Below are 27,058 nucleotides of genomic sequence, written 5' to 3'. Positions count from 1 at the left end.
GCCGACAGTGATTATGTTGATTATTATGATGGCACTGATGGTGATGATAATCACGATTCTGCTCCCCTCCAGAGAGGAGCTGGGTCTCATGTCATGTGACGACATCAGTCGCTACAGCTTAAGCTCCCAGTCTGGCTCCAAAGGTTCAGAGACGGTCAGTTACTATCTGGACCAAGACAGTGGCCAGTTCTTTTCCCTCCTGGAAGGGGACGGACCACCGGGGCCGGACTACGACAGGGGTCGGAACACCGGGGTTCGCCGGCGAGACAAGACCCCCACCCATGGTAAGGCAGAGGGAGCAGTCACCGGTGTGAATGGGATGTGAATAACAGCTGTGTATGATCCGTAAACCAGCATGTTGTTTTCCCATCTGATGCCTCACCTTTTTCCGTGTTCATCTTTCACCTCATTGCTCTGCCTCTTTGTGTTTTTACCTGGAGTTTACACAAAAAAAATATCCCCAAAAAACAAACAACACCATGCCTTATGGTCAGCCTGCACACTCCAGCTTCCTGTCTGCCCACTGCCTGTGACACCTTTGTCTGAGACTGCTTCCAAGACATCCTGTATCTTCTCTCAAGGGGCCTATGATGCACAAGTCAAGGTTTGTGTAACAGAAAAAAGGTGAACGCAGCTGGTTATTTTTATTCAATTGTAAATCTACTGGATTGTAAACAGCTAACGAGCAGGGCCCAGAACAACCATTTTATTAATGGAAACATGACTCTAAGTCACTGAGAAAGAAATATCATTGTAAATTAAAGAAAATTGTTCAATTTGCATAATCACACATAAGATTTGTCATTATGAATCTTTTTATTTGACAAAACAAGAAATAACTTTACAAAAGTCTGCTTTAAGGGGTTTAAATGTTTGAGTGGGTGCCTGAAGAGAAGTGACTTGTAACAGTAATCTGGCAGAAAAACAGAATCAGAAATAAGTTTTCTAATTTCTCCCTTTTACTAAATTATTTCTGGCCCCTTTAGAGGTTTCAGAATGTTTGTAACTATAGTACCGGTATTGTAAAATTAAATCCCACCGCAGAGATCTTGTTAGAAATTTGCAGCATAAAAAATAATGAACAGATCTTATTTTATTAATCTAACAACAATAAATTAATGTAAGATAGCAACAACATTCACAGACATGCAGCTTTGGAGCTACATTAATATTAAGTACTCTATTTAAGTAAAGTTAGAGGCAGTTTTACTTTCCTGGAGTTTTTATTTCTTTATTGTTGAGTAGTTTACGGCTACAAAATATATCCAGTATTAAAGCAATTGTTAAATAAGATCCTTTCAAAACATTTATTGTCACAATAAATCAAAAATAAAACCCCTGTGACATTTGCCTTGGATGTTCCGGCTCCCCCTCAAGCGTGTTCTGTGCCTTCCCCCTCACCTGCACACACTGCTCACTCGTCCACTCTCCCAGTTGTCTCCCACACTCGTCCACTCTCCCAGTTGTCTCCCACACTGTCTCTCAGTCACCATCTTCCCGCAACACCTCCCGGTAGCCAGTACGCTGACTGCTGATTGGTCGTTCCAGGTGACCTAAGGCCCGTTTCCATGCCTCCCGAATATAACTGGATGGCCGAGGCCAAGGATCCCAGCATGGGCAAGAGAGGGAGCCGAGGTACACACACAAAACACACCTGCACCCCAGAGAAACAAATCCGGGTGGTACTGATGTCTTGCTTTGCTCCATTCTTGACATATCCTCAGCTCATCCTCTGGTTCTCCATGGTGGTGTGGTTGTGTGTCGATACATATCTTCAGGGTATGTATCAGACGGGGCGACCGGTGAACATAAATGCAAGAGAATTGCATTTATTCAGCTGCTCTGGCAATGATCAGTTCTAACCAGCTTCACTGTTTTTGCAGCAAGACTCGGTCTGCATCTCAGCAAGGTTCCTCCCGTACCATCAGTATAACCCAGCTCCGCTGTTCAGGCTTTGTCTGCTGTATCTCTGTCTCGTGCCCCTTCCTTTCAGATTTCACATGTTTGATGATGATAAACAAATTAGAGATGCTTTTTTTTCTATCTGGAGCTTAAGAGGACTTAAACATCCCGTGGCTGACAAGATTTAGCGGGGCTGCCTTCCAAATCAGTCTAATCGTTACAGGCAGATTAGCTGCGTGTCCCCAGCTGTGGATCGACGACGCTATCCACCTCCTCTGTGGTCTTCCTTCTGTCCTCCACTTTCTGTCCATCCTCTAATGGATTCCTCCTTTCTGCCTTCCCACCATCTCAGATTCAGACAACTCGCTGCTGCGTTACCTTAGCGACGACAAGATCCTGGTGATCGAGGAGGAGCCAGAAGTTCCCAGCAGGGAGAGTCGGCGGGATTCGACCAGACGCTCTCGACGCAAGAGCCGCAATCCCAGCAGCCCCAGCTTCCCCATCAGCCCCTCCATGCTGTCCTCCACCCTCCGCCTTGACCAGCTGCCTGATGCTTTGCCTGTATGTGCACACTATCACTAGTTTTGATACAAACATTATATTTTAATCAGTTTTACAAAACTACTCATCATCACTATCAACTAAGGCGGCATTGTGTTTCATTATATTTCATTTAATTCAATAAATTGATCTTGCGGCTCTAATTTTCATCATAAATCTTCTTATTTATCATTGCTGTAGTTCTTTAATCGTGTTTTTAAATGAATAAAAAGGAAGTTACAGGGTTGCATTAAACATTAATATCAACTGTAGAACAGAGATATTTTAAAACCAGGTTACATTCTCTCCCCCTCTCATTTTTTTCTTTTATTATTTATTTACAGAAACTAGCAGGCAACAACACAATGTATTAAATGTACACTTGTGTGTTATCCCAATAAAGGAATGCATTTGCTTGAATTAAAAGACGTAGAGACAACTCAACCTTCATCTCGGACTATTTGAAATTTGACCTGTCACAAAACTTGAACTTTTTTTTAAAAAGCAGTGAATAAACATGACAGAAATGGGCCTGTCCCTGGAGCCCCATTGCAGCTACACTTTGATTTCCATCCCTGGAGCTTTGTGCGTTATTATCTGACATTCTGTATAAAACCTTAAGCTGTGGCCAGTGCAGTTTGTTAAGTAAATGTAGTGTTTCATTTGAACTGTTATGTATGTGTAATTAGTGCTTAAAGTTGTAGTTTTATGGTATAAATAACAGTGTCGGGGTTTCATCCTGTTTTCAAAGAGTAAAACAACGACAAAACTGTCTGAAATCCAGCCAAATCTATTTTCTGATTTCAGCTTTTCTTGCTGTCAGTGAAGTCAGAACGTCTGCTGTGAATTTATGGCTGGAAAATCACTTTGTTTTCCCATGATGATTATGTCACAAAGCAAACTGCAAAGTTACCTTCATCCTTCATCTCGCATCGCAAACGAAGCAGAGGAGTGCATTTGTATGCAGGGTGGCCATCTCACGACTCATCCTAACGCTTCCTAATATCCCATCTCCTCAGACCGCCTGACTCTAAACACCAGTTTATTCTGAACACACGCACACACACGGTGCATATCCCTGTGAGCAGGTGTATGACTCAGCATCAGGCAGACCAATTACAAGCTTGACTGAGACACATACAAACACACACACAGACACACCGACACTCCCTCTCTCACACAGTATGCTAACCATTAAGCTGATTGGTGTTCCAGCAACCCTCAGACCCTCTCGGTTGTGTTTATCTCATGGTGGTGACTCACTTATTTGGTGACACGTAAAATATGCAGTCCTGTGCTAACAAGCACAGCCTAGCCTTAACGACCTTGTTTTTTCCTCCGCTCACTTATCCTCTCTGTATGTTTCTTTTCTAATGATAAACCACACCATTATTTTGCAAAGGGGTTGCTGTTATATGTTTGTAATGATGAGAAATCATTATTTTGTTGCCCACCAATGATGTCACCTTAAAGTCATCCCGAGCAGCACAAATGCTGCTTCCATTGGTTTATTTAGTCACCCGAAGATTGGGAGTTTTGAAAGTTCTGAAATGGTGTTTGTTTCTATTAAATTCATGCGAAAAGAAGTATTTAGAAATTTCCAAAGGTCAATGATCGATTAACTCAATCAATCAGGTACCCAAACTACAGCATTTGTGGGGAATTTACTAATATTTCTCTTCTTCTTTCTCCCAGCGAGTTGCAGACACATTGCGGGCAGACACAACAGACAGGTCAGTCATGTGATCAACTGAAGGAACCACAAATCATTAGTGGCTGCCTTTAACCTGGCTTGTTTGTGGTTCTGCAGGTACTCTGGATCAGGAAGCTCAGGAGCAGCCTCCATGAGGAAGGTAAGAGCTGTCTGCGACCCTACTGTCATCCTTGTAAACAGTAGCTTAGTTATGGCAACACAAAGAGTCTGTACACATCTGTTGTTATATGGAGATCAACAGGGTCCTGTTATTTAAAAGGTAGCATGTCTCAGTGGAGATTACACACTCATAAAGGTGTAGCAGGCTCACCTTAGATGCTTTGAAATGCATCTGGTATGCAATCCTTTATGATCTCCACATCTATTTGCATTTCATTTGTAATGGGTTAGGTTTGGTAGTCTGAAAGGAGAGCAGAGGATGTCTTAGACACTTCTTTACAGGCCACTAACATTATGTTTGTGTATGTTAGCACAGCAATGGTGGCAGTGGGTGCGTTTCATCACTAATGTCCAGAAAAGAGCGAGACCTCCTGTTTTATAAGACTAAAAGCAGAAACATGATGTAGCCCAGCTCTGACCTCTGGCTTTAGTCTCTCTGGCGAGCAGCTTTCAGTGCTCCATCACAGGATTGTAGGTCACTTCCTGGCTGTAGCAGTTTCACTATTTTAGGATCCCTCCGTAAGTAATCCTCTCAGCTGTGTGTCTGATGCTCCAGAATAAGCCAGCCACAGAGTACGACCTGCCTGCAACCTCCCCCATGTGCATTAATACTATCAAAGTCTCAACATTCCTTTTGGATTTTTGCCGCTAACATTTTCTCTCCTCTCTCCCACTATTTTCTTTTGCCACCTTTAGTCTTTTCATTACACCTCTCTAAGAACGAAAACCAAACGGCGAAGCAAAGGTAGACCTATTTCCCTTCTCTGTATTTGCAGTTCTTGCTGCACCAGGACCAAATGTTTCAATCCTAAAGGGCAGTTCTCCTCCAGTTTTGATGTCGTGTGTCAACGCTGCCGTCTCTCCTTGTCTCTGCAGGGTCCCTCACTAGCGCCAGTCGCAGGAGAATTTCCTGTAAGGACCTGGGACATGGTGACTGTGAGGGGTGGCTGTGGAAGAAGAAGGATGCTAAAGGCTACTTCACCCAGAAATGGAGGAAATACTGGTTTATCCTTAAAGAGTCTTGCCTGTACTGGTACACTAACCAAAATGTAAGAAATTGCATCCCACCATCTGTTTTAATGAAAATCTCCCCCTCTTGTTTGTGACACTAATCGATTAATTTAAAAAGTTACAGTTGAGTTGAAGCTGTTTTTCTGGAGCTGACCCATGAGGTGATTTAAACTCAGTACAGTATGCAGCTGTCCATCTCCATGTGGGCGACAAAATGTTTCATTCAAACTCTGAAAAACTTTTCAAATCAGCATCATTCCCCTCAATCTCTCATTAGTTCCCACATTGCTGATCAGGCTTATCGCACCCAGATAAATCTTTTTAAGCTGGAATGTGTGGCTGCATTCCCAGCCTGGTTTATCTGAAGTGATGTATTTCATCCAAGTTTAACTCTCCCAAGAAGACTAAGAGAGAGAAACCATAGATTTAGCCTCCTCTAGACTGTATGATCAAGCAAAGGATGCCAATAAATATAAGTATAGTGTTATTTTACAAAAATTGCAGATTTCTGTAAGATCATCTGTGTTACCATCTGTTATTTTTCATCAATTTGGTTCTGCTTCTATATGTAATCGACGTTTTTGCCAGCTCCCATTTTGCCAGCTCCCAACTGGGGATTATTTTATTTCCAATTATTATTGTCAGGAAAGGGTACGGCGCATGATCCAAAATCCTGTTTACTCAACAATAAAACACTAAATATGTTTCATTTACTGTAGTCAAGACCAACCAACACATCTAATCCTCGCATTTGTGAAGCTTTCTTTGACTAACAAACCACATTTCTAGATCCAGTTTGGCTCTATGGATTGTGAATAATCCAGTGAAAATGAAACTATTATGAAATAGTGAATTGGAAAATGAAAACAACACATTCTGCTATTCTTGTACTATTATTTAGAAGGGGAACAGAGGTTTGGTTTCTGTTGTTGCACGTATCGAACACCTTCTGTCTGACTGTGCCTGCAGGACGAGAAGGCTGAAGGCTTCATCAGCCTCCCAGAGTTCAGAATAGACCGAGCTATAGAGTGCCGGCGGAAATTGTGAGTGCCGCTCGTCTGCCTCTGAAATTAACGATGGTGCATGTTTGCTCTCGACACTCACCACAATAACCACTAATGTCGTCTTCCCCCTTGACTGCAGTGCCTTCAAAGCGTGCCATCCCAAAATCAAGAGCTTCTTCTTCGCCACCGATTGTCTTGAAGAGATGAACAGGTGAGGCCCTCTCTGTCTGTGGACAACGGTGGAGAGGTTGGGGACGTCACGTGTACTTTTATGAATATTTAACTGAGTAAACCGAGTTTACACAAGGCGACAGCCCACACAACACTGTGCATGAATAAGGCATGAATCTGTGTTGATGAATGCACAGCGGTGTGTGTTAATGTGCGTGCATGTCACGTGTAGCCATACTAGCAGGAGTGCTATCTGATGAAGTCTATGTAATTACCCACACCTCTGTAACGCGGGCTGATGATTGAGGGAATAATTAACCGGCTATACGACTCCATATTGCTGTCATGATTCATGTGTGAAATCAGCATGTGTGGAAGGAGTTGCCATGAGAAATATAACTTAATGTGTAAATAACTGTGTTTGTGTCTGCATGCAGATTTATTTCCGGGTTTATGAGCAGTGTTAGCATTTATGGTGACAAATGCAGAAACATCTTTTAGCCCCCAAATTTAATTGATGTAATCTCTGACTCTCAATATATTGTGTTTGGTCATAACATAACAACAAGAATAAGACTTTGGTTGCATCAACTGTTTAAAAAGCTAGAAAAAGACCAATTAGTGGGGGGAATAATATCTACACCACATGTCAAGGTCAAACAAGAGGCAGAAGCTAATGTCAACAGAAGAGCAGCTCGTATACAGGAGAGAGAGCGGGAGATAAATGGCTGGGGGACAAGTGGGGGGGACAGATGGGCAGAAGACTGATGGAATGACATAAATACCAATAAAAGGAAACTTCAGTAAAACTAGAAGAGAACCTTCTAGATGTTCACACCCATCCCTCGTTTTGTTTGGACCTTTTGGAACATTCAGTGTGATTTTATCAAACACACTGAGCTCTGGTCTGGAACCAAGAGGTGGACCCAGTCCAAACTGAAGCTCATACAGCGTGGGAGAAAACACAGTGTTTTTATTCATTTATTAAATCCATGGCAAACTCCTAAATCACAGTCTCCGCCTAAACCGGTGGAATTTATATAATCTAATGTATTCTTCTAAGGTGCAGTTTGAAGAAGGCTGTGAGTCTTTCCGTTGATTTCTCATACACGTTGTGCGTCTCTAATTGCTGACTTATTATCAGCAGAGACACTCAGAACAGGCGGCGATGGAGACAGAAAGAGAAAGAACGCCATCTGAGGCATACCACTGAGAGAACGGGACAGAGGATTGTTGCTTGTTCTGCATCCATCTCTAATTATCCTGGTGTTTTTCTCTCCTCTTCACAGGGACGGAGCCAGTTAGACACACATCAACTGATGAGACATCATTTTAATTATTTAAAGTGAAAAGTTGTTTTTTTTTCCCTCCGCACCTTCCGTTTCCCCCATATAACCCATCCGCTCCTCTCCTTTGTGCTTCTTGTTCTTGCGGCTCACCTCCCGTAGGTGGATGAACCGCCTGGGTCTTGCTGCTATCGGGTACACACCTGATGATAAGGTGCCACGCCCCGATGAAGGTGAAATGATCTCATTGGCTGCTCAGGCGCTGCTGGACGCCGTTGATCTGTCCCATCTAACATGTACCTGCTTCTATGTCCAAACCAGACTACTGGAGCGAGAGCGACCAGGACGAGGTTGATGGCTCGATGACACTCAAACAAGAGGGGCCCTCGTCCCTCTGTGATACTTACCACCGCACACCATCAGTAAGCACGCGGCACAGGCACAGACTCGACATCATCTCTGTAGTGTTTCATTCCGATAGAATATTTTATTCATATGTGCATCGCAGTTTTCAGAAGTACAGAGACCACAGCTCTCAGTATTAATAAAACATCAGAGTGTGAGTGTATCTGCTTCAGCCAGCACTATCACTGCTCTGTGTTCTGCTGCCAGCGCTCATTTGCACTCAAACCTCTAGGTGGCGACAGTTGCCACTGCTCGTTACATTTCAAAATGAAAACACTGAAATACACTTCTGCTTCAGATGAGGCCCGGTCAGGTTGGCGCCATGCTTTCCCCATTCCTGGAGTTACTCATTTGCCTCATCTCATTGCTTTTTTGCTCTCATATTTTGTTCTCTTTCTGCCTTCTTTTGCTCTTCTGTCCTTCTTTCTTCTCCCTTTTTGTCTCTGTCATGACACATCACCTCTTCCTCCTTGATTTGCTGTCGATGTTTCTGTTCTCACTATATCGTCCCTTCTTTTCCGGCTAACTAACCCCCCATCCACCTCACAAACCCCTCAGACTAACCTCCTTCACAGTTATGACCAGTTGCCCCGCTCATTCAGCTCCATGAGCCTAATGCGCTCCACACCGTCCCCACTTCCTCCACCGATGAGTGCCTCCACCTCCCCCATCCCTCCACAGATGGTGTCTTCCTCCTCCCCTCTCCCTCTCCAGGTCAATTCCTCCAGCCCTTTTCCAGAACCCAAGCATGGGAGACACTTCTCCAGCGAGTCCACACACTCCCATTCCTCCGCTGAGGACCAACGTGGGGACAGCATAGGCATGGGTACGGGAACAGGCAGCACCAGTACCCACTCATCAGGCTGTCGCTCCTCCCATCGTGAACGGCGCTCCTGGCAGGACCTCATTGAAACTCCCCTAACGAGTGCAGGGCTGCACTTCCTGCAGACAGCGCCCGGCGAGAGTGATTATGGAGGTTTAATGGGGACCATGGCTGGAGATATGGGGCTCTATGGAGGACTGGGCAGACAGGGCATGTCTCCTGAGAGGCGCAGGCAGGCCACACTTCCTGTGCGGAGACACCATGCAGCAGAGAGAGACCGGGAGCGGGACGGGCCCTTTCCCCTGGAGAGAGGTCCATATTCATACAGCCACACACATAGGCACTCTCACAAGCAGCGCAGCCAGAGTCTGCCACGGAACAGAGACCCAATGCCAGGAAGACTGCTCCATGCTTCGGTTCATATGGAGGAGAGAAGTGAGGATGAAGAAGCAGAAGACCAGGCTGCAGATATGCTCCAGGTTGAGGATGGTAAGCAAAGCACATGAGTACACGGGCAGAAGTCTGTGTAGAAACATGAGTGCAAAACACTGCAAATGTCACCTGTAGTTACAATCATCTTCTACACTGGTGTAAATAAACAGGGCTTTGTTTGTAAAGCAATGAGGATGAATAAATCACTGTGTGCATGTTTTTATAATTTTAACACTCAAAAATGATTAAATGTAACCCTGGAATAACCCTGCGCATGCTCCCTTTTTTCCAGTGATTGACCTCCCTCTGACCGATCCGCTCCTGGGTGTCTCAGACCTGCGGGAGTTGAGGGTTGAGAGCAGAGAGAGGCGGATCTCAGATGGACGTGAGAGGAGGGTGTCGGACGGCCGTGAGCCGGAGATGTCCGATGGGCTTGAGCAGCTATACCGAGCCCTAGAGCAGGCCAACTTAACGGCCCTGGGGGACCCAAAACCATGTAGCAGGCAGGAGCTTCGACGCTGTTTCACCCAGCGAGCCAGAGACCCGCTACTCAACGACAGGTTGCACCGGGTCCGAGCGCTCCGCAGCACTTTGAAGGTTAGCGCAAACCCAGGAGTCGTAAAGAGAAAGTGTGTGAAGATTCCATGTGGTAACTCTTTCATGTGTTTTTGTCCCCCCTCCAAGGCCAAAGAGTCCGAGCTGGCAATCATCTGTGCCCTCCTGGAAGACCCCGGTCTGTGCTCCCAGACTTTCAGAGAGTGGAAACAGTGGCACAGCGAACTCTACTCAGACATCTGCCAGCTCAGCCCAGGCACCAACGGCCAGGACGACCTGTCGCCGCTGGGCGTGCCTCTCATGACACACACACACTCCTTCATTGAGACACATGTGTGAGAAGAGAAAATGAGCAAAGACTGAAGTGACACAGTCAGTCACACACACACACACACACACACACACACACACACACACACACACACACACACACACCTGCACCCATTTACATTCGCAGAATCATCTCTGGTCTTGACTCGGACACATACACACACACACGCATACACACACACACACGCATACACACATGCACACACACATGCACACAAACACTGTAAGATGTGTAAATATTATAGAGGAAACAGTCCGAGACCTGCGTGTATGAATTTTTTGATAATCCTGAGGACCCCGCAGGGTGCCTATTGCATGCCTGAAGAGAAAGCATTAATCTTCCTTTGTCTATGGAACTCAGCATAAATTCCACACGCTTGTCAAGCTAAACTACAGAAAAGGAGACTTTTTAACATGTCTGTTCCTTTGTATTTTCTTAGTTTTGCTATTATTGATTTTAAGGCACGGGGGGAGCCATGTAGCAGCAATACAGAGAAGAAACCTTTTCACCACAGCACTGTACTACTTTTGTACCGATAAACTTTGCACCCAGAGCCACCAGTACTCCCCCTATTTCTTCTTATTTTTCTTCTCTCATTGCACATGTTGTTGTTTTAAGGGATCTCACTTTGCGGTGGGTCAGTCTTGAGAATGTGAAAGGTAGCCATCGGTGCATGAGCGTTAAGGAGCCACTGCTGCTCTGTTGCACACTATTTCAAACTGTGAACCTAAAAAAAAAAGGAAAAAAAAAAGCCGAAGCAAGCTCCTCTGATAAGAGTGCAATTCTGTAATTTTCTTGCTGTTTTCTGTCCATTAATCTTCTTTCCCTTTTTTAACCATTCTTTTCCTTCCGCTCTCTAGTCCTCAGAGACTTGTGCATATGTTTATACCGTTGTGTGTATACTGATGTAAATGTTTGTGTTCCACTACCACTGTGATATGCTTTTAGAGGTAGCGGAGGGAAGACAGAGAGTATGTATTTGCGTGGGTGCAATGCAAAATGATGATGATGATTATTATTTTTCTTAAACAGTTAATGCAAGAACTGGAGAGTTCTTTTCAGAGGAGTCACTCACTACAAAGAATGCACTTTCTATATCTCTATATCTCATTTGGCTGCATCACAGGGTCTATGTCTCATCAGCCTCTTTACCATTGCTGTTCAAAATATCAGGTAAAAGCATTTGCCGTCTCATTTTCTAAAGATTTCTGTACAGTCTACAAATATATTTAAACATAGAAAATATATAAATCTATTTACATATTGTGTCATAGATGTATAATGTAAAGTATGATGTATTCTATGCCAAGGTTTTGCAGTGTCCCCCTCTTCACTCTGTAGATGCAGGGTGTTCAGCAGTTGAACAGCGAAGAGGCAACAGTTTCCATCACAGCCGCCGGTTCTGCTGGTGCTGCACGAGGAAAGGCCTAAGACTGATTTAATCAGACAGGGTAAACTATTGTGGATCCCTTTTGTTCTTTATTGGCTACTTTTGATCTCCCTCTCATGATTGCAGCATCAATTGGATTTGTAGCGCATGATACATGCAAAAGCACTGTTGAAGAATGACCGTTTTGTTTTGGTGTCTCTATATTTGATGTGTTCCTATATAATTAGATAGCTTTTAAAGACACAAACTGTACAACATTTGAGGGATGCAACTTTTTCATAAAAAAAATCCTGTTTTTTTTTTGTCAATTACTCAATCTACTGCAGATCATCGTCATTATTATTTCCCCCCCAGCATGCTATCTGGGCATTTAAATTTGATGCCACAGAAATGAGCACGTCCCAAAGCCCGAGAGATAATTTTTTTTTTGTTTTTTTTTTTAAAGAAAAACTTTTTATCTGAATTGATGTGGGTGGTTTGGGCAGTCAAAGGCCTCTGCTCTAAATGGTCTGTAATGTCTATGAAATTGAAATTTCATCTGCAATATCAGGCCAAGGACTCAACAGTGCCCCCAGTGGTAAAGACACATGTAGCACCTATTGCATCCAGCACTAACTGTACTTATATTTTACTATATTTCTTTACATGTAGATTCAGGTTTGTTCCTCACTTCTCACTGTTGTGAAATCTAAAACTAACCTTCGGAGATATAGTTTGTGTTTTTTTAAAAAAGGTTTATTTGAGAGTAACACAACAAAACTATATGATGCAAGCACTTTGTGCCTCCCAACCCTCTCTTGGCAACAGTGACTATACTGATCATCATACACACACACACAGCTGTAGAAAATTTACAATTTTAGTCTGCAGACCTCTCTATATTTTTCACGTGTAATTTTGTTATTTGTTTTCCAGCTGCTACTTCACAGGAGCAGGGGATATACTGTTTATGGAGTGTAAGTTTTGATTTGTAGGCACAGACTGTGTTATCCCTCCCAGATCTTAATGTTTAGACCTGCAGAAACAGGCCGAAAAAGGGAGATTTCCACTGTGTGTTCTTTCAGGGGTGTACACCTCATGGTACATTGCACAGGTGTGTAAGATGTAAGTTGCACTGCGACATTAAAAAAGGAACATATTGCTCTTTTTCAAGGATAATATTAGCTTACTGTTACTCTGTACATTAAACTGTCTAAAGATATTAAAAAGGAAAGAAAATCACATTTATTCTTCTTAAAGTAGCCTTTTTTTGGTTTCATATGCAGTATATGAATATATATTACAAAAAAATACAGATTGAAAATTTAAGTTGTTAAACTTTGACTTCAATAAACTGAATCCTCTGCACTACAAACCGACCTGTCCTTGTCTCCATCATCTCACTCCTGCTCTCCATGGTCAGATATGCATCTGCCAGTAGGGTAGAGGGTAAAAAGGAATGGGGGAAGGTCTGTCCTCTGTGTGGCTCCTGTGCATCAGACACACTCATCCTCTCATATTGTCTGACACACTCATCCTCTCATACTATCACTGACTATAGACCAGTGATAGTGACATGTGATAGTGGCATGTTGGTCCACACCTAACTCTTCCTTCTGGTGAATTCATGGACCAACATATCACAATCACTGGCCTATAGCTGCTGAGATGTTTAGGATGTTTGGTCTTGGGGAAGGTTACCAGGCAGGATCTCATCCAAAGCCACGGCACTAATCACCAGCCTCAGTGATACTGCATGTAAGTTTTAATGTTATAATTAAAATGTTCAGAGGTCTCTACTGGTTGATTTCTATTCTTCATATTTAAAATGCTAATACATTTCGTTAAAATAAAAACAACACTAAAATGATAGAGGAAATTTAGTAATTGACTATATAGAGTTTTAGACATCTAGAGTGCATAGCAATTGGAGTTTTTTGGCTCCATTATGACAGTCCATTTTACATTAAGCAATTTGTCAAATAAAAAACATAAAACCTTTGTTTCGTTTGGATTACACGAGGGTCTTTTGGTTTTGTTTTAAAGTGATAAAAAAAGATGTGAAAATAAATAAGTGCCCTCATGTCCGAGTACTTGGTACAATTGGACGTACTGCGTTTGTCCGGTAGGTGGCAGCCATTAACCATCGTTCGCTCCCCTTCCAAGGCCGTAGAAGAAGCGCGTGCGCTGTCATGGCGGCCAAGGTGAATGTTTGACATTTCTTTATTAGTTGTTTTTTGCCTGTTTCAAATGGACACAAATGCGTGGGTGCAAAGCGTTAACGTCAATCTCTATTTCGAACCGGAACCGTTTACCGGTGATGTCACTCAGCAGGAATCCACCGCTACGCCTGGTGGAAATATCTGAAAGAATCGCTGCCTGAGTCACCGATTCCGGACAGTTTTACTGTGTTAATGATTAAACATCATATTGACGTGTATTGTTTGTTACATTAATTTGATGTCTAATATCTATCCAAGAGTTCATTTGCGAGTTACGTGTTAAATTTGCTTAAATTATCCCAAGTACTTGCAGAGTTATCATTCATCCATGTGGAACAGTAAATATATCGTTGCAGTGCGCTGCACAGTACCTGATGGGTAACTGTTGCATTTCAGTCCTGTATTACCTGCCTACATTCTATTTCATTCAATTGAGCGCTTTTTGCGTGTCATATCTGAAATGACTGTGTAAAACTAATCGTTTCAGACATCATCAAGTGTAAAATGTGACAGAAACAGCTCCAAACGAACCTTGGACGACATTAAACCCAGCAAACAACGCAGTTCTACAAACATACACTTTATTTGATGTGAAATAAAGATTTTCCCCATTAAATATGTTTGTATAGTATCTCCTTCCACCACCTCTATGAGTAACCCTTTTAGGGGTCAGGGGCAATCTTTTGACATTAAAGCTGTATATTGTCGTGTTTTGACTCTGTAGGTGGCAGTGGTGGCCGTCCCAACAGTGCTGGGAGTAGCTTCCATCCGTGTTTACACGGTGAAAGAAAAGCCCACTGAAGGACTGCTTCCTCGAGAAAGGGTATGTTGCCCAAAAATGCCAACAGGTCTGTGAACTCGATGCCACGAATCAAATCGTTCATATTCACATTCAGGTTCTGCCTCTTTTGCCAGTTGAACATCTACACCCCGCTGCCCCAGTCTGCCCAAGCTCAGGTTGTCCCAGAAAGGTCTGGTATCATCCAGAGTGGAATAACTACAGCCAGAGAGGGCATCCAGCCATTTGCCCAGGCCAGCAAGGTATTAATTTTGATATTACATTTGACATTACATCAGTGCCTCATTGTTGATCAGTTCTGCCAGACAGATTCTGCTGCACAACTGTCACACGTTGTCTCCCACGCCTACATACTGGCAGATATGAATGAGGGCTGGATAAATACTAGTGTAGAACAGGCCATGGCAGGTCCTTGGTGTTCGCATCTGCTACTTTTCCAACCCTGATTTGTTTTCCTGTCGTATGTGGTTAGTGTGCTGTGTAATCCTCTGTGGTGCAAAATTGCAGCTGCAGAAGACTTTTGCTTAAAGTTCAGGGTGCAACAGGAAGCCGTTGCTCGTGCATATCACACATTGCAGAGAGATGTGACAGTTTGACAGTGTAAAGGGGAGGAGACTTCACACTTACACGTAGCTGGTTCTATCTGAAGATTGTTGTATTGTTGCTGATATGTTGGAGCTTTAGTTTTGACGATTTCTTTTGTTTTTGGCAGAATGCCTATGTATCTGTGAAAACTGGAACCAGTAAACTCTACCACACACTGGGGGGTGAGTCAGAGGAGTGAGCTTGAAGATGTCAGACAGTCATAGTCTGATATTAACACGTCAAACTGAATTTGAAAAGAGCCCCTTACTTTATTGATCTTGTGAATTGAGTATTCTATTATACACCCCAAACTCAACATACAATAAAAACCCACTACTAATATCTATTAGCAGCACTATTTCTTGTAATACATTACTCATAGGTGTCCAACAAAAAAAAGACTTTTTATATATATACATGATTTTATATTTATATTTATATATTTTTGTGTCTACCAGATGTGTACTATTACTTGAAAGATCCTCCTCCAGAGTTTCTTCCCAGATTTGGTACCATCACCATGGCTGGACTACTTGGCATGTTCTTGGCACGGAAAGGTAACCAGACCTGATGTAACCACAACTACAAGCAGGTTTTACAGTATTGGCACTTTTGGAAAGTGAAAGCCTTTTTAAATGCGGCGGTTCTTTGTGGGTGTCGAGGTTATTTCGTTCTCACAGTCTGCATGTGTGCCTCAACAATTCTCTTCATTTAATGAATCTTGTTATATGAAGCAAACAATTGTCCATCCATAGGTTTAATATTAGTCCCAGGACTCACTGTACACTAAAGATCCTTGTGACTTTGTCAGTTTCTGAACTTCTTTCATTTTTAGATCATCCAATGAAATGAAGTTTGAAGTCTATAAAGTCATTAAATTTGCCCTGTGTGAAATGGACCATGGATCATTGATCATCAGCATTGATCTTGCATTGCTAGGCTCTCGTTTCAAGAGAACGGTTGTCCCGCTGGGCCTGATGAGTGCAGCAGCCTCAGTCTGTTACCCAGCTCAGGCCGTGGCCGTGGTAAAGGTAATCTCTTTAAATGTTAATCTCATGAGAACAACATCCCCTCTCACAGGTAAATTATCCTTGTCTTTTCTTTCCCAGGTGACAGGAAAAAAGGTGTATGCTGCAGGTCAGTGGAGCAGCGCTGCTGTGGCCTCACTCTTTGCCTCAAAGCCTCAGGAGCCCGTCACTAAAGACCCCACTTCTCCACAGCCACAGGTTTTCATCAGTACTTGTTTTATGAGTAATCCTATTTTATGAGTAAACTCTATCATGGAAGGTTTCTGACCCTCTTTGCTTTGATGCTTCTTGACTGTTAAAGTTTATGACGTTAAACCAGTTACCAGGTGTTTTAAAGAGACAGCTGATGTCAAGGAGGAAAAAAATTGACGTAATCCTAGCTTTTATGTAAGGTTTTCTATGGTCTTTTATTGAACTAATGAATCAGAATTTAAAAAACACTTTTTGGGACTTCACATTAATGAGCACTTAAACAGTTCTCATGTCTTTGCAGCGTTGAGCTGTTGTTGTTATATGACTAAATCTCAAAAGTTGGTAGAACAAACAGTGTATTAGAAACTTGCTTCCCACAAAAGGATTTTCCCATTAACACCTCTATTGCACAGTACTGGTTTTTACTCAGTATGTACAGTAGTTTCCTGTCCCTGCACTTTAGCTTTAATTGTTGTCAGGTTCCAGTTGTCACCTAATTGAATTGATGTGGGGTTTTGAGGTGAAACATGCTAATGAGGTGAAACGTTTCTATGCTGTCGGCTATGACTGAATTCATACAATGTAGGTTGATGTAATGGAATGCAGGTATACATGGCTTTGATCACTTTATTTGAACCAATAAACTCACATCTTGATTTTTAATCTTTTTTTTAGGCAGAAGAATTGCCAATTGTAGAGTCTGCAGAGGATCAGTCTACCAAAGACACCTTGGCCCAAAGCCCCACCTGCCCACAGACAGAAGCAGCATTAAATGAGTCTGTTCCTGTGTCAGATCAGCCTGTCATCGCTGTAATATCAGAAGAGGTTTCTTCAGTAACACCAGCAGAGATACCCCCCAGCCAGACCCCTTCAGACACAGGTATGACAGATCACCTCTGTTGTTTCAGTCAAAGGTTTCTACTTATGTCTTTCCTTTCTGCTCTTCAGTTGCCTCCATTGAGGAGCCGTCAGACACAAAACAGGTGTCTTCTCAGCCTGACGTGTCCACGCCATCTATAGAGCCTAAAACTTTGGAGGCTGCCCAGATAGACGCCGTCCAGGCTGAGGACGCCCCAGCTGAGGTCACTTCAGTGGATTCTGAGCCATCAGGTAATAGGAACATCTTCCCCTATTCACCAGAACAGCAGAGAAAAAAAAAAGTTTTGTGGCCAGTTATGAAATTAAAAGATATTTCCTTTAAAGCTGAAAAGGAAAAGATGAATAAGTGTTTGGGGATATGTAAAAGCTGATGGCTCTTAATGATATAGAGTTGACTGCATGGGTTCAACTGCAGAGTCTGAGTTGTGTGTTGTTTTTCTCCTCAGTGCCTGTCATCAGCGCTGATCCACCACATGAAGCCACGGCAGAGGAGATAGGAGCACCTCAGCAGCCGGCAGCAGAACACCACAGAGGTACAAACCTCCACTACAAAGACATAGTCAGGGGTTTGTGAGAGTTCAGTGCTCCAGAGGAGATTATTTTATTGATTAGGATTAAAACTAGTCAAAATCCTTAACATTTCTCATTTATGAGTCTCCTTCCTGTAAGAAGTTCAAGAGCCCTGCAATCCGAGCACTTTGATTTATTCATAAAGGAAAACCACATAAAGACAGATTTTAAGAGAAGGATGTGTGAACTCTGACGCCAGGAACTGATTCGATTTCTGCTTCTCTTTGGTTCCGATTGGCTGCGGAGGTAAATTTTGCAAAAAAGAAGCTTCAGAATGATCACATAAAACATTCAAATCCAAAATAATCTCCCTGTGATCTGGCCAAATACATAAAGATAAGGGTTTTTTTTCAAGTATCTGAGCTAAAATGATTTCCAAAGTCATCCTGGAGCTGGCAGCAGTGACAGGGAGGCTTTAGACATTAGGACACACATCCATTAGGTTTCCAACTTATTACATGAATAAGTTGGGTTTCATATTTCTGTGTTGCGGTCATGGGGACCCTCTGAGCTGCAGGTTTAAGAGATTTCAGACATTGACAGTGCAGCTCACGTAGCTCCCAAGCTGAAAGTAAATCCTTCCAATTACCATTGTTTATTTTCATGTGTTTCTGTGGGAGTGGAAAAAACACTTTACTAAGTTAGAAAAGTTTTTAATGGACCTTGTTCAGCTTTAGCACAGGTCTGGAGTCAGAAAGAGAGTTTTATGAGGAGGAGGAGGAAGAAAGTGAGGCAGTTTTGAGGTTTTATGAGCCCTGTATTGTGCTACAGAGCCGTACTTTAAAATGAATAGCAGGAATACTGCTAAACTGCATTTCTCTTGATGTCCAGCAGATGGCTCTGGGTTCAAGGCAGACCCCGCTCTAATGGACTTCGGCCAGTCCAGTCCAGAGGATGAAGACCTGTACAGCACTCGTAGCTGAGCTACTGCAGTTGGAGGAAGCTCGTTCCCACACTTCCATCCTATCTAGATCCAAAGGAGAAAAAAAAAAGAGACTCAAATCAGTGTAAATATCTGTTTCATACACGGGCAGAATTAGGAATCTTCTTAGCAACCTTTTCATTCTCATCTGCTCAGCCCACAGCATCCCACGGCAAAGTTCCAAGAATGGTTGATTCTGCAGCATAGCGACAATGCCGCGAAGTCAGCCGAGCTGCTTAAGCAGAAATCTGTAAGCTAAACCAAAAAATACACCCACAGGTTTTTTTTTACCGGCTTTAATCCACAGATGGCAGATAGTGAAATTTGCTCCATATGCGTCACTTGACAGTGACTGGCCTCTCTCTTCAATCAAAGCCTTGAGCTTCATTTATAATTTTTCCCCTACATCATTTGGTAAGTTCCTGTTACCCCGCGCATGCCGGTAACGTTTTCGGGACGGTCCACTCCTTTTGTTTCATCACAGTTGCTCAGAAGCATAAATAAATGTCTATTTTCACAGCTTCGTGTTTCCTGTTTAACACTTAGCTCAAATTCCATATACTGTATGTGGTTTTTCACACAGAAAATACTAAACATCTGGTACAACAAAACATTCCTACCCAGAATACATTTATAAATCAAACCCCAAAAGAAGCTCTTAAATCATCATTGGAGCCGTTCTGGGATTTTTGACAACTTTTGGCTTCTCGCAAATAACTCGATGCCAAACTGAAGATTCTTAAAAGATTCTGTCAATTCATAAAAGTCCTGTAACGTTTAAAGCCACCAAGTTTTACATCCAGCAAGGTCGTTCTTTTTCATTTCTACAGAAATGTCAAAAAAAACCCCAAACTGGTAGCACCAACTGAGGCACTGGCAGTTTTGTTATTGGCTGTGACACACACTGACGAGTTAAGATGTCACTTTGAAACTTTTTGCAGATGCTCCCGTTGCAAAGATTGCTGTAAGATTGTGTTTTATCTGTCTCATTTACTCTGAAGGAGTCTCACTGCTCCAACATCTTTGTTGCTGGTGACGACATTGCTAGATAATGACTCAAGATAAGCTACTTTGTCTGTCACATTGTGGTCAAAACAAACGCCACAAACACGTAGAGCACACGTTTAGACCGCTAAGAAGCAAATTCAAAGCAAAATAGACGCATGTCGTTGCTTTAAACACTAACCTGAAACAGTGTTTCTTTTTTAAAATGTCTAGCTTTTATGTTTATGTTTGTCTCTATGTGATGGACAATAAAGCTTTTTGAGTCGGATGCAAGTAAACATGTTGCAGTATGCTTGTTACAGAAAAATCACAGTAATTTAAGTTGTTGCACCCGTTATTTCTGTCTCGAGTTATTTTAGATTCTCTTGGTGAAACGTTGAACTTGTATCGGGCCAGTCTTGAATGTCCCGTAGAGGTGATTGATCTTTACCCCTTTTCATCTCACTGATCTCACTCAGTTTGCGGCAAAAATTGTCAAAAAGGCTTCAGAATATATTTGATGCTCAGAAAACATACAGTATGAACACGTTATTTAAATGGACAAATTGCTCCCTCACATTACCGCTTATGCTCTGCTTACGTACTGAATAAAGTAGCAATAGTCAAAGATTTGGGAAATATGAGTCCAGCTGCTGTTACGGGGTCGGATGTTGGTAACAACCATGAAGGCGCTGGACTGTTAAAAGCTTTTTTTAATGCCACATGTTTTTGCTTATTGTGTGAGCTGTCCTTTCACGTCTTTATAGCCTCTTTATTGCCCCCCTGAGTAAACCGGAACGACGTTCCTCTCATAAACGTTACATGAAGCTGGCCAGAGCCGTGACCCCTGGGACTGCTTGTGTGTGCCTGCACACATATGCCAGATCAATTGCATGCCGATAGTTTCTCGTCCGTTACACGGCGAGGAGAAACGCTCGCATGACCTTCCCGGCGCCGGAGGTAGGGTTTGTGCTGCCGCTCTGAGTCGAGCGGGAAGATCTTGTGGGTGGTTTGCAATTCTGCCTCATTCTAGACAAGAAGTGGGAAATTTCTGAGTCAACCCGACGACCTGTAGTCATTACCCACAAACAAGATCCACATGGAACATATTGATTCAGTTGAGAAGAGCAGAAAATGCTTGACATCTGTACAATCTCCTCCTTTCCACAATTTAGGGCCAATATTCCTCCCCCCATCCTGCACAACAACATAAGCAAACACTAAGTATAGCTTCCCTCTCTGGGGTCCCATCACATATGGGGCCTCCCTAACCGCCACGTCCCACACTGATGAGCTGAGAACTTCAGTTTGACTGGACTCTGTCATGTCCATCCAGAACTCTCCCAGATTTGTCCTGACCAGCAGAGAGGAAGCGGGGCTCAGCTCACGGCCATGACCTCTTACCTTTTACCCCCAGGAAACTGACTTTCCACAGAGGACCCTGAACGGTTCATGTTTTTTTTTTTATATGCCTGTTATCTTCCCAGGGCCTGGCCACCGAGGGAGACCCTCGTCCTTCAAATAAACACGTCGCACATTAATCAGCATCACAACATAAACAGAATTATATAAGCAAGTTTGTAAACACCGCTTATGTTTACTTGTTCACGTCTTCCTCGTTAGATCAAATCAAGCGGTGGCAGTTCAAGCAAATCTCAATCACGGAAGAGAAATAATTGGATGGGAGCTTGATTTAGTTTAAGTTGGGTTTTATGTTGAAGGTTTGATGCTCTCTGGTTCATCGCTTCCCTTATCTGCCCACGCAGCCGCTGCCTGTAATTAATTCCTGTGTTTAGCTCACATTCTGCTTACGCTCCCACACGTTTTCAAACTGTTAATCAGTTATTTTCCTCTCTTTTTCACCCTCCCTCAAAAAAAATATAGTGACAGTTTGTCTCTCAGCATGAGTCAAGGTGTTTCTTCACCACTTTCCAGGAAAAATGAACAGAACAGAATCTGAGAGATAAAACAATTGAAAAGAACCCTGACTGAGGTTTTCAGAACATTTCCCTCATGTGACACAACAGCACAGGCCAGCGTTTAACCCGATGCTGCAGCCTTGTTAGCATTTTGCTACCACACAGACAAAGCTAATTTGTGGATTTGGCGCACGATGTTGGCTTTATCTCACCATCTGGGCATGCTTGCGCAGGCTAAATAACAACAAGACAAAGTAGAAGTCGGGCCTGGAATTCTGTCACTAAAGTCCACACAACAGATGCTAAGCCTGCCGCCAGAGCCTTTAAATAAGCAGACAAACACATTTCCAAATACTTGGTTGCATCATGCTTGAATAATCTATTCCTCTAACATGACAGTTGCTAAAATGATTTTGAAATCTTTTAATGTTAAAAAGTAATATGGAAAAAAATTGAAAAAGCTCCGCACAAAGCTAATTCTTCTCCATTGCTGCAAGAAAAGAGAAAAGCAGAAACAGGCTGCTGTTTTTTTCTTCCCTACTCTTTCCTATCATCATATTTAGTTTGGCTGGAGTGACACGATGAATTCCATTTTGAGTTGTTGCATGTTCAGATTGAAGGGCCCCTGACTTTTTCGTGCACATGTGAACATACCTCCCCGAGGAGGTGCACGACATTCTGAGATCTCTGTTTTAAAAAGCAAAGTATGAGCCGTTCCATTTTTAGCGTCTCTGCCATCCTCCACTTCTCGCGCCTTAAAACATCATTTGCAGCCTTGGAAAGGGGCTGCTTCCTATCTGGCCTCTGTCCGTCACGCTCGTAGTTTCCCACTGATACAATATGTTGGATCGTGGTTGCTCTGTGGAGCAGAGCCTGCACACCTGTGTGAAAACACGTGTAAGCAGCAGTATGGATGCTGTATTGATGGTGGGCGCCAGAGTGTGATTCGGAAGTGTGTATGCAGCTGTACAAGTATTGAAGTGCACACATGGGGGGGGGGGGGCGCATGCACTCAGACCGTTGATCAAAGGAGCAGTGATGTAATCGCTCTCAGAGCTTTGTGCGCATCCCTCATTAACTTTCACCGGAGGCTTTAATGAAAAACCACTGGAGGAAATCTCTGCGTTCTCTCCTCTTTTGCCCTTCTCTATTTCACCATCGCTCCTTCTCATCTTCTTGTTCCCTCCCTGAAGTATCTGCCTGTCCTCCTCCTCATTTGTCTTCCAAACTGCCCCCCCCCTCCTTCTCCCTATGCCCCAGTGGCTGCCTTGACTTCCTCTGAGACAGAGTAAATATTTCCCATGGCTTATCTGACCACAGAGCAGCACCAGTATGACACAAAGCACGAGGCTGGCTTAATTAACGCTCAGTCTGTGTTGTTGGGGTCAAAGATCCCAGCAGAGACATCTTAACCACTCTGGTGTCCTTTTCAATACAACCCATTACATGACACCAGTGTGTGTGTGTGTGTGTGTGTGTGTGCGTACGTGTGTGTGTAGTCACATCTTGACTTGATTTTGGCCTTTTCTGTTGTAGAGGATACAATGCAAAACAGAGGGCAAGTTTCTAACCCTGCCTCACTTCCCTCTCGGCGTCTCTGCCTGCTGGCTCCACTCCAGGTACGATCCAGCCTCCTGGTAATGATGGAGGTGGGACGTGTAGGCTGCGCCCCTCTTGTGCAACCACCGAGAGGCTCGCAGGGCTATAAGATCCCTGCAACCTCATCTGGTTTCTCAGAACCTCCAGTCCAGGCAGTTTTTGTCACAGTGCTCTCTCTCTCTGTCTCTCTTCCTCTCTTTCACACTCACACACACGGAAGCATGAAGTGGACTGTGGCACATGGATGTGCTGCTTTACCTTGCAGACGGGCCACCAAGCAAATGTCAAGACAAGGACTTTAGCCAAAAGAAGCTCTGAAATTTCTGGACTTCTTCAACTGGACACCAGAAGACATTTTAAAAGAGAGAAAGTAGTTGGTAAGGATGATGCTTCAAATGATATTGCTCTATTGGCTGTAAATATTTTTTTAAATAAGGTTATTATGAACATCTTTGTTTCATATTTCAACTTCAAGTGTGATGTCATGCCCCGCGGCGGTGATTCGTTACCAACCGCTCCAGCCAGCAGTTGAAATAAAAACAGCTTTTCTCAATTTAAAGTGTTTCCACTTCTCTCTGTCTTCTTTTACTTCCAGGCGACCTTGAAAACATTTTTTTTAAAATAAGGAAGCCAAAGTGCACCGAGGTCCAATAATGGCGTTTTCAGACGCGGCGTCCTTTTTCAACTTCACCCCTTCCCCGGCCGAGGTGGACGTGAACAGTTCTGCGGCCCCGCCCGCTCTTCCCTGCTCTGACTGGCCACCTCTCTCCATGACCACAGCCATCCCTGCCATCTTCAGCGTTGTCTCCGTCCTGGGCACCGTGGCCAACACCCTGGCAGTGTGCGTCCTGGGCCAGGCCAGTGCTTCAAGGACGACCGTGGCGAACACGTTTATGCTGAACCTGTGTGTGTCTGACCTGCTCTTCCTGCTGTCGCTCCCGTTCTGGGCGGTCTACTACTCCCTGGGCTACAGCTGGCCCTTTGGCCGCATCACCTGCAAACTCTGTGACGCTCTCCTGAACTTCAACCTCTACGCGTCCATCTTCTTTATCACATGCATGAGCGTAGATCGCTACCTGGCCATCGTGCATCCTCTCCGCTTCCAGAATTCCCGGAACCCCAGACGTGCTCGCTTGGTGTGCGTCCTGGTGTGGTTGCTGGCGTGTGCGTGCTCCTCCCCCAGCTTGTATCTTAGAGACACTCACCACATTAAGGAGCTTGCCGTGGAGGCCTGTGCTATCATATATCCTAACCATGCCTGGTATATCACCCTGGTCCTGATGAAGATTATCTTGGCCTTCCTGGTGCCACTTATCATCATCTCATGCTGCTACTGTGCCATCGGCAGACACTTGATGGCTGATAGAGGGCTGGAAACGACCCAGGACCAGAGGCACCCTCACAAGAAGGCTCCCTATAAATCTTTGGGGAGTAAAGCGGCGCGACCGTCAGCCGTGCATGTTAGTCACAGAGCCAGCTCGAGCAAAAGCCTGGAAGGTCGGAGGCTGGAGAGGGTGCTGTGGACCGTCACCACTGTCGTCGTGGCTTTCTTCCTTTGCTGGTTCCCGTTCCACTGTATGACCTTCTTGGACTTGCTGAGGAGTGAAGGCTGGCTGGACAGCTGCTGGGTTACCTGGACCATCAGGAACCTGACCCCCCTAACTCTCTCCCTGGGCTTCACCAACTCGGCCATCAACCCCGTGCTCTATTGCTTTGTGGGAAACCATTTCCGGGGTCGTCTTGGAGGCCTCTGCAAGAGCTTTTGTGCTTGCCTGAAGGCCCCTGGAGAAGATCACAGCCAGAAGAGGGGTTCCTTCAGCACCAGGCTGAGCTCTTTCTCTCAGAAACTGAGTGACCTGAAAGACCTGGCAATCATGGAGTCCCCTGCTCATGCTTAGCTCGATCTCAGACGTCCCTCTCGCTCCACTGGCCCCAAATCACCATGTGACGAGTAACTCCTCAGCTCCCATTAGCCTGGACGTGTGAGACAGCGGTCACCATAAACTTACTGCCCCTTCAACAAAGATGGAACATAAACCCCTGGACTTAAATCCGGCAGACAGACACGGGCGCAGATCTAGGTTGAACTAGGATGTAGCTGCATGGAAACATTGAGTTGACTGACTATTGGGTCTTTCTGTTCACTTCAGTGGTAACTGTGGAGCTTCAAAAAAGCAGTTTCCTGAAAACAAAAACTCACTTGTTTATTCTCCATTAAGGTGCTGAAGAGGTGGGACAGGTTTCAACTCTTTTGGAGCGTAGACTTACCCCAAGTTCTAACCAAATCCATTAGAAATGCAATAAACAGAGGACACTTCCTCAAATGTACGATAAGGACGGAGCAAATTAGACGTCTCAAGAGTGCTCGCTCATGCACGTCTTTTGCTTCCATTGCGGCCCTCTGATCACGCAAGAATCCTGCCCTCAATCATGGCCTTGGATGTTTTGAGGACTCTTGAAGCAACCATCAGCATAGCGGATGAGAAGATTATAATCAATTTTTAAGTTTTGGGGGAATTTTTCCTTTAAGAGGTGGATATTAATCAATGAGTTTGTTTTAAAGTACCTAATGTTGTGTCAGCTATATTCTGTGGAAAAAACCAACAAAATATTCTTAACCCTTCTCCATTTCTAAGATAAATGAATATATGTAACGATGCCACTTCTGCAGTTTTTTTCACATTGTGTTCATTGTAATAAGTGTGTATTAATCTCCAGAAAAATGGAATTTCCCTGCAGTTCTCTGACATAAAGAAATAAAGAGCACATGGTTTTCTGTAAAACCCAGTTTCACTGTTCAATACAGTCACAGATGAAACCCTGGTTAGCATCAATGTTGGTAATTGGCTGCTGGTTTCTCATCAGATTCTACATCTACAGCAGTTTTGTCAAACTGGTTCGGTTTCCAGTCCTTACTGTTAGCGTCCCCCGTGGCAAAAAGGCATTTTTGTCCTGACAGATAGACCTGCTTCCCTCTTTCTCCCATTGCAGAATACCTCCCATATCAGTTCCAGATATGGTTATCTTTTATTAATGTCCTTATAATGCATTCCAGTCCAGCTAGATGGGTTGGTCGATTGAGCCGACAGTCAGTGATGTACCTCTGTATGCTATTTGTGTCCAGTATGGATCCACTGCATTCTGTATTGACCTCGGGCGGCTTGTCTGTGGAATCAGAGCCGGCAAAGAATCCTACAGGAGCCTGCACTTTAGTTTACACAGGAAGTTTTTCTATTTTTCCTTATTCAACTTTCCTAGTCAAGTTTTTCAGAAGGATGAAAAACACTGGCACGGAACGAGGCTTGTTTTTCCAAGCTTGCTCATACAAGTCATTCGTTTTCTGGCCACTTGGTGACGCTAAAGAGCCACATGACCGCTGTATGAAGAAGCAGCACAGACGGAACTAATTCAGGCTGATGGCTCTATCTATCTATCTATCTATCTATCTATCTATCTATCTATCTATCTATCTATCTATCTATCTATCTATCTATCTATCTATCTGTCTGTCTGTCTGTCTGTCTGTCTGTCTGTCTGTCTGTCTGTCTGTCTGTCTGTCTGTCTGTCTGTCTGTCTGTCTGCCTGCCTGCCTGCCTGCCTGCCTGCCTGCCTGCCTGCCTGCCTGCCTGCCTGCCTTCCTTCCTGTCTGTTTGTCTG

General features: G+C 43.8%; 3 protein-coding genes across 7 annotated transcripts in view; all 3 read left to right on the top strand.

Moving 5' to 3' along the window:
* Positions 1 to 13,077, top strand: part of LOC101069450 (connector enhancer of kinase suppressor of ras 2) — a 37,705-nt gene extending 24,628 nt beyond the window's left edge. Inside the window, exons 11-25 of one of the 4 annotated variants that reach the window (XR_003890883.1) lie at positions 73 to 284; positions 1,549 to 1,635; positions 2,255 to 2,463; positions 4,138 to 4,175; positions 4,253 to 4,295; positions 5,012 to 5,060; positions 5,192 to 5,364; positions 6,296 to 6,369; positions 6,470 to 6,541; positions 7,950 to 8,020; positions 8,109 to 8,209; positions 8,751 to 9,504; positions 9,740 to 10,044; positions 10,132 to 11,506; positions 11,675 to 13,077. Coding sequence is in view for 3 of the 4 variants with exons in the window: in XM_029847619.1 (XP_029703479.1) it covers positions 73 to 284; positions 1,549 to 1,635; positions 2,255 to 2,463; positions 4,138 to 4,175; positions 4,253 to 4,295; positions 5,012 to 5,060; positions 5,192 to 5,364; positions 6,296 to 6,369; positions 6,470 to 6,541; positions 7,950 to 8,020; positions 8,109 to 8,209; positions 8,751 to 9,504; positions 9,740 to 10,044; positions 10,132 to 10,341 (2,398 nt within the window). In the remaining variant the exon portion in view is untranslated. Of the gene's footprint in view, positions 1 to 72; positions 285 to 1,548; positions 1,636 to 2,254; positions 2,464 to 4,137; positions 4,176 to 4,252; positions 4,296 to 5,011; positions 5,061 to 5,191; positions 5,365 to 6,295; positions 6,370 to 6,469; positions 6,542 to 7,949; positions 8,021 to 8,108; positions 8,210 to 8,750; positions 9,505 to 9,739; positions 10,045 to 10,131 lie in introns of all 4 variants that reach the window. The other 3 variants (XM_029847621.1, XM_029847619.1, XM_029847620.1) reach the window with 3 other exon arrangements.
* Positions 13,078 to 13,814: 737 nt separating this feature from the next.
* On the top strand, positions 13,815 to 20,182 carry apool (apolipoprotein O-like). 2 transcript variants are annotated; one of them, XM_003970596.3, is made up of 11 exons: positions 13,815 to 13,906; positions 14,649 to 14,747; positions 14,840 to 14,965; positions 15,436 to 15,490; positions 15,767 to 15,865; positions 16,248 to 16,339; positions 16,418 to 16,534; positions 17,204 to 17,408; positions 17,477 to 17,638; positions 17,854 to 17,940; positions 18,812 to 20,182. In XM_003970596.3, exons 1-11 carry the CDS (start codon positions 13,895 to 13,897, stop codon positions 18,898 to 18,900), a joined length of 1,143 nt encoding a protein of 380 aa, XP_003970645.2. In that variant the 5' UTR covers positions 13,815 to 13,894; the 3' UTR covers positions 18,901 to 20,182. The 2 variants fall into 2 exon arrangements, with proteins under 2 accessions (XP_003970645.2, XP_011609157.2); XM_011610855.2 differs by having other exon boundaries at positions 18,809 to 20,182.
* Positions 20,183 to 23,530: 3,348 nt separating this feature from the next.
* Positions 23,531 to 26,184, top strand: agtr2 (angiotensin II receptor, type 2). Its single transcript, XM_011610854.2, has 2 exons — positions 23,531 to 23,778; positions 23,997 to 26,184. The coding sequence occupies exon 2, from the start codon at positions 24,055 to 24,057 to the stop codon at positions 25,297 to 25,299; it is 1,245 nt and encodes a 414-aa protein (XP_011609156.2). The 5' UTR covers positions 23,531 to 23,778; positions 23,997 to 24,054; the 3' UTR covers positions 25,300 to 26,184.
* Positions 26,185 to 27,058: the final 874 nt, after the last annotated feature.

The sequence above is a fragment of the Takifugu rubripes genome, chromosome 14, assembly GCF_901000725.2.
Source record: "Takifugu rubripes chromosome 14, fTakRub1.2, whole genome shotgun sequence".
In the NCBI taxonomy this organism is placed as follows: domain Eukaryota; kingdom Metazoa; phylum Chordata; class Actinopteri; order Tetraodontiformes; family Tetraodontidae; genus Takifugu; species Takifugu rubripes.
Note: the sequence above shows the minus strand (reverse complement) of the source record. Positions and strands in the feature narration are given on the sequence as shown.

Bases quoted from the DNA above. Each gene is read 5' to 3' on its own strand.
- apool (XM_011610855.2), top strand. The intron at 15,866-16,247 runs GTAACCAGACCT...TTGCATTGCTAG, and splicing joins CATGTTCTTGGCACGGAAAG to GCTCTCGTTTCAAGAGAACG. The intron at 17,409-17,476 runs GTATGACAGATC...TCTGCTCTTCAG, and splicing joins CCAGACCCCTTCAGACACAG to TTGCCTCCATTGAGGAGCCG.
- agtr2 (XM_011610854.2), top strand. From the start codon at position 24,055: ATGGCGTTTTCAGACGCGGCGTCCTTTTTCAACTTCACCCCTTCCCCG.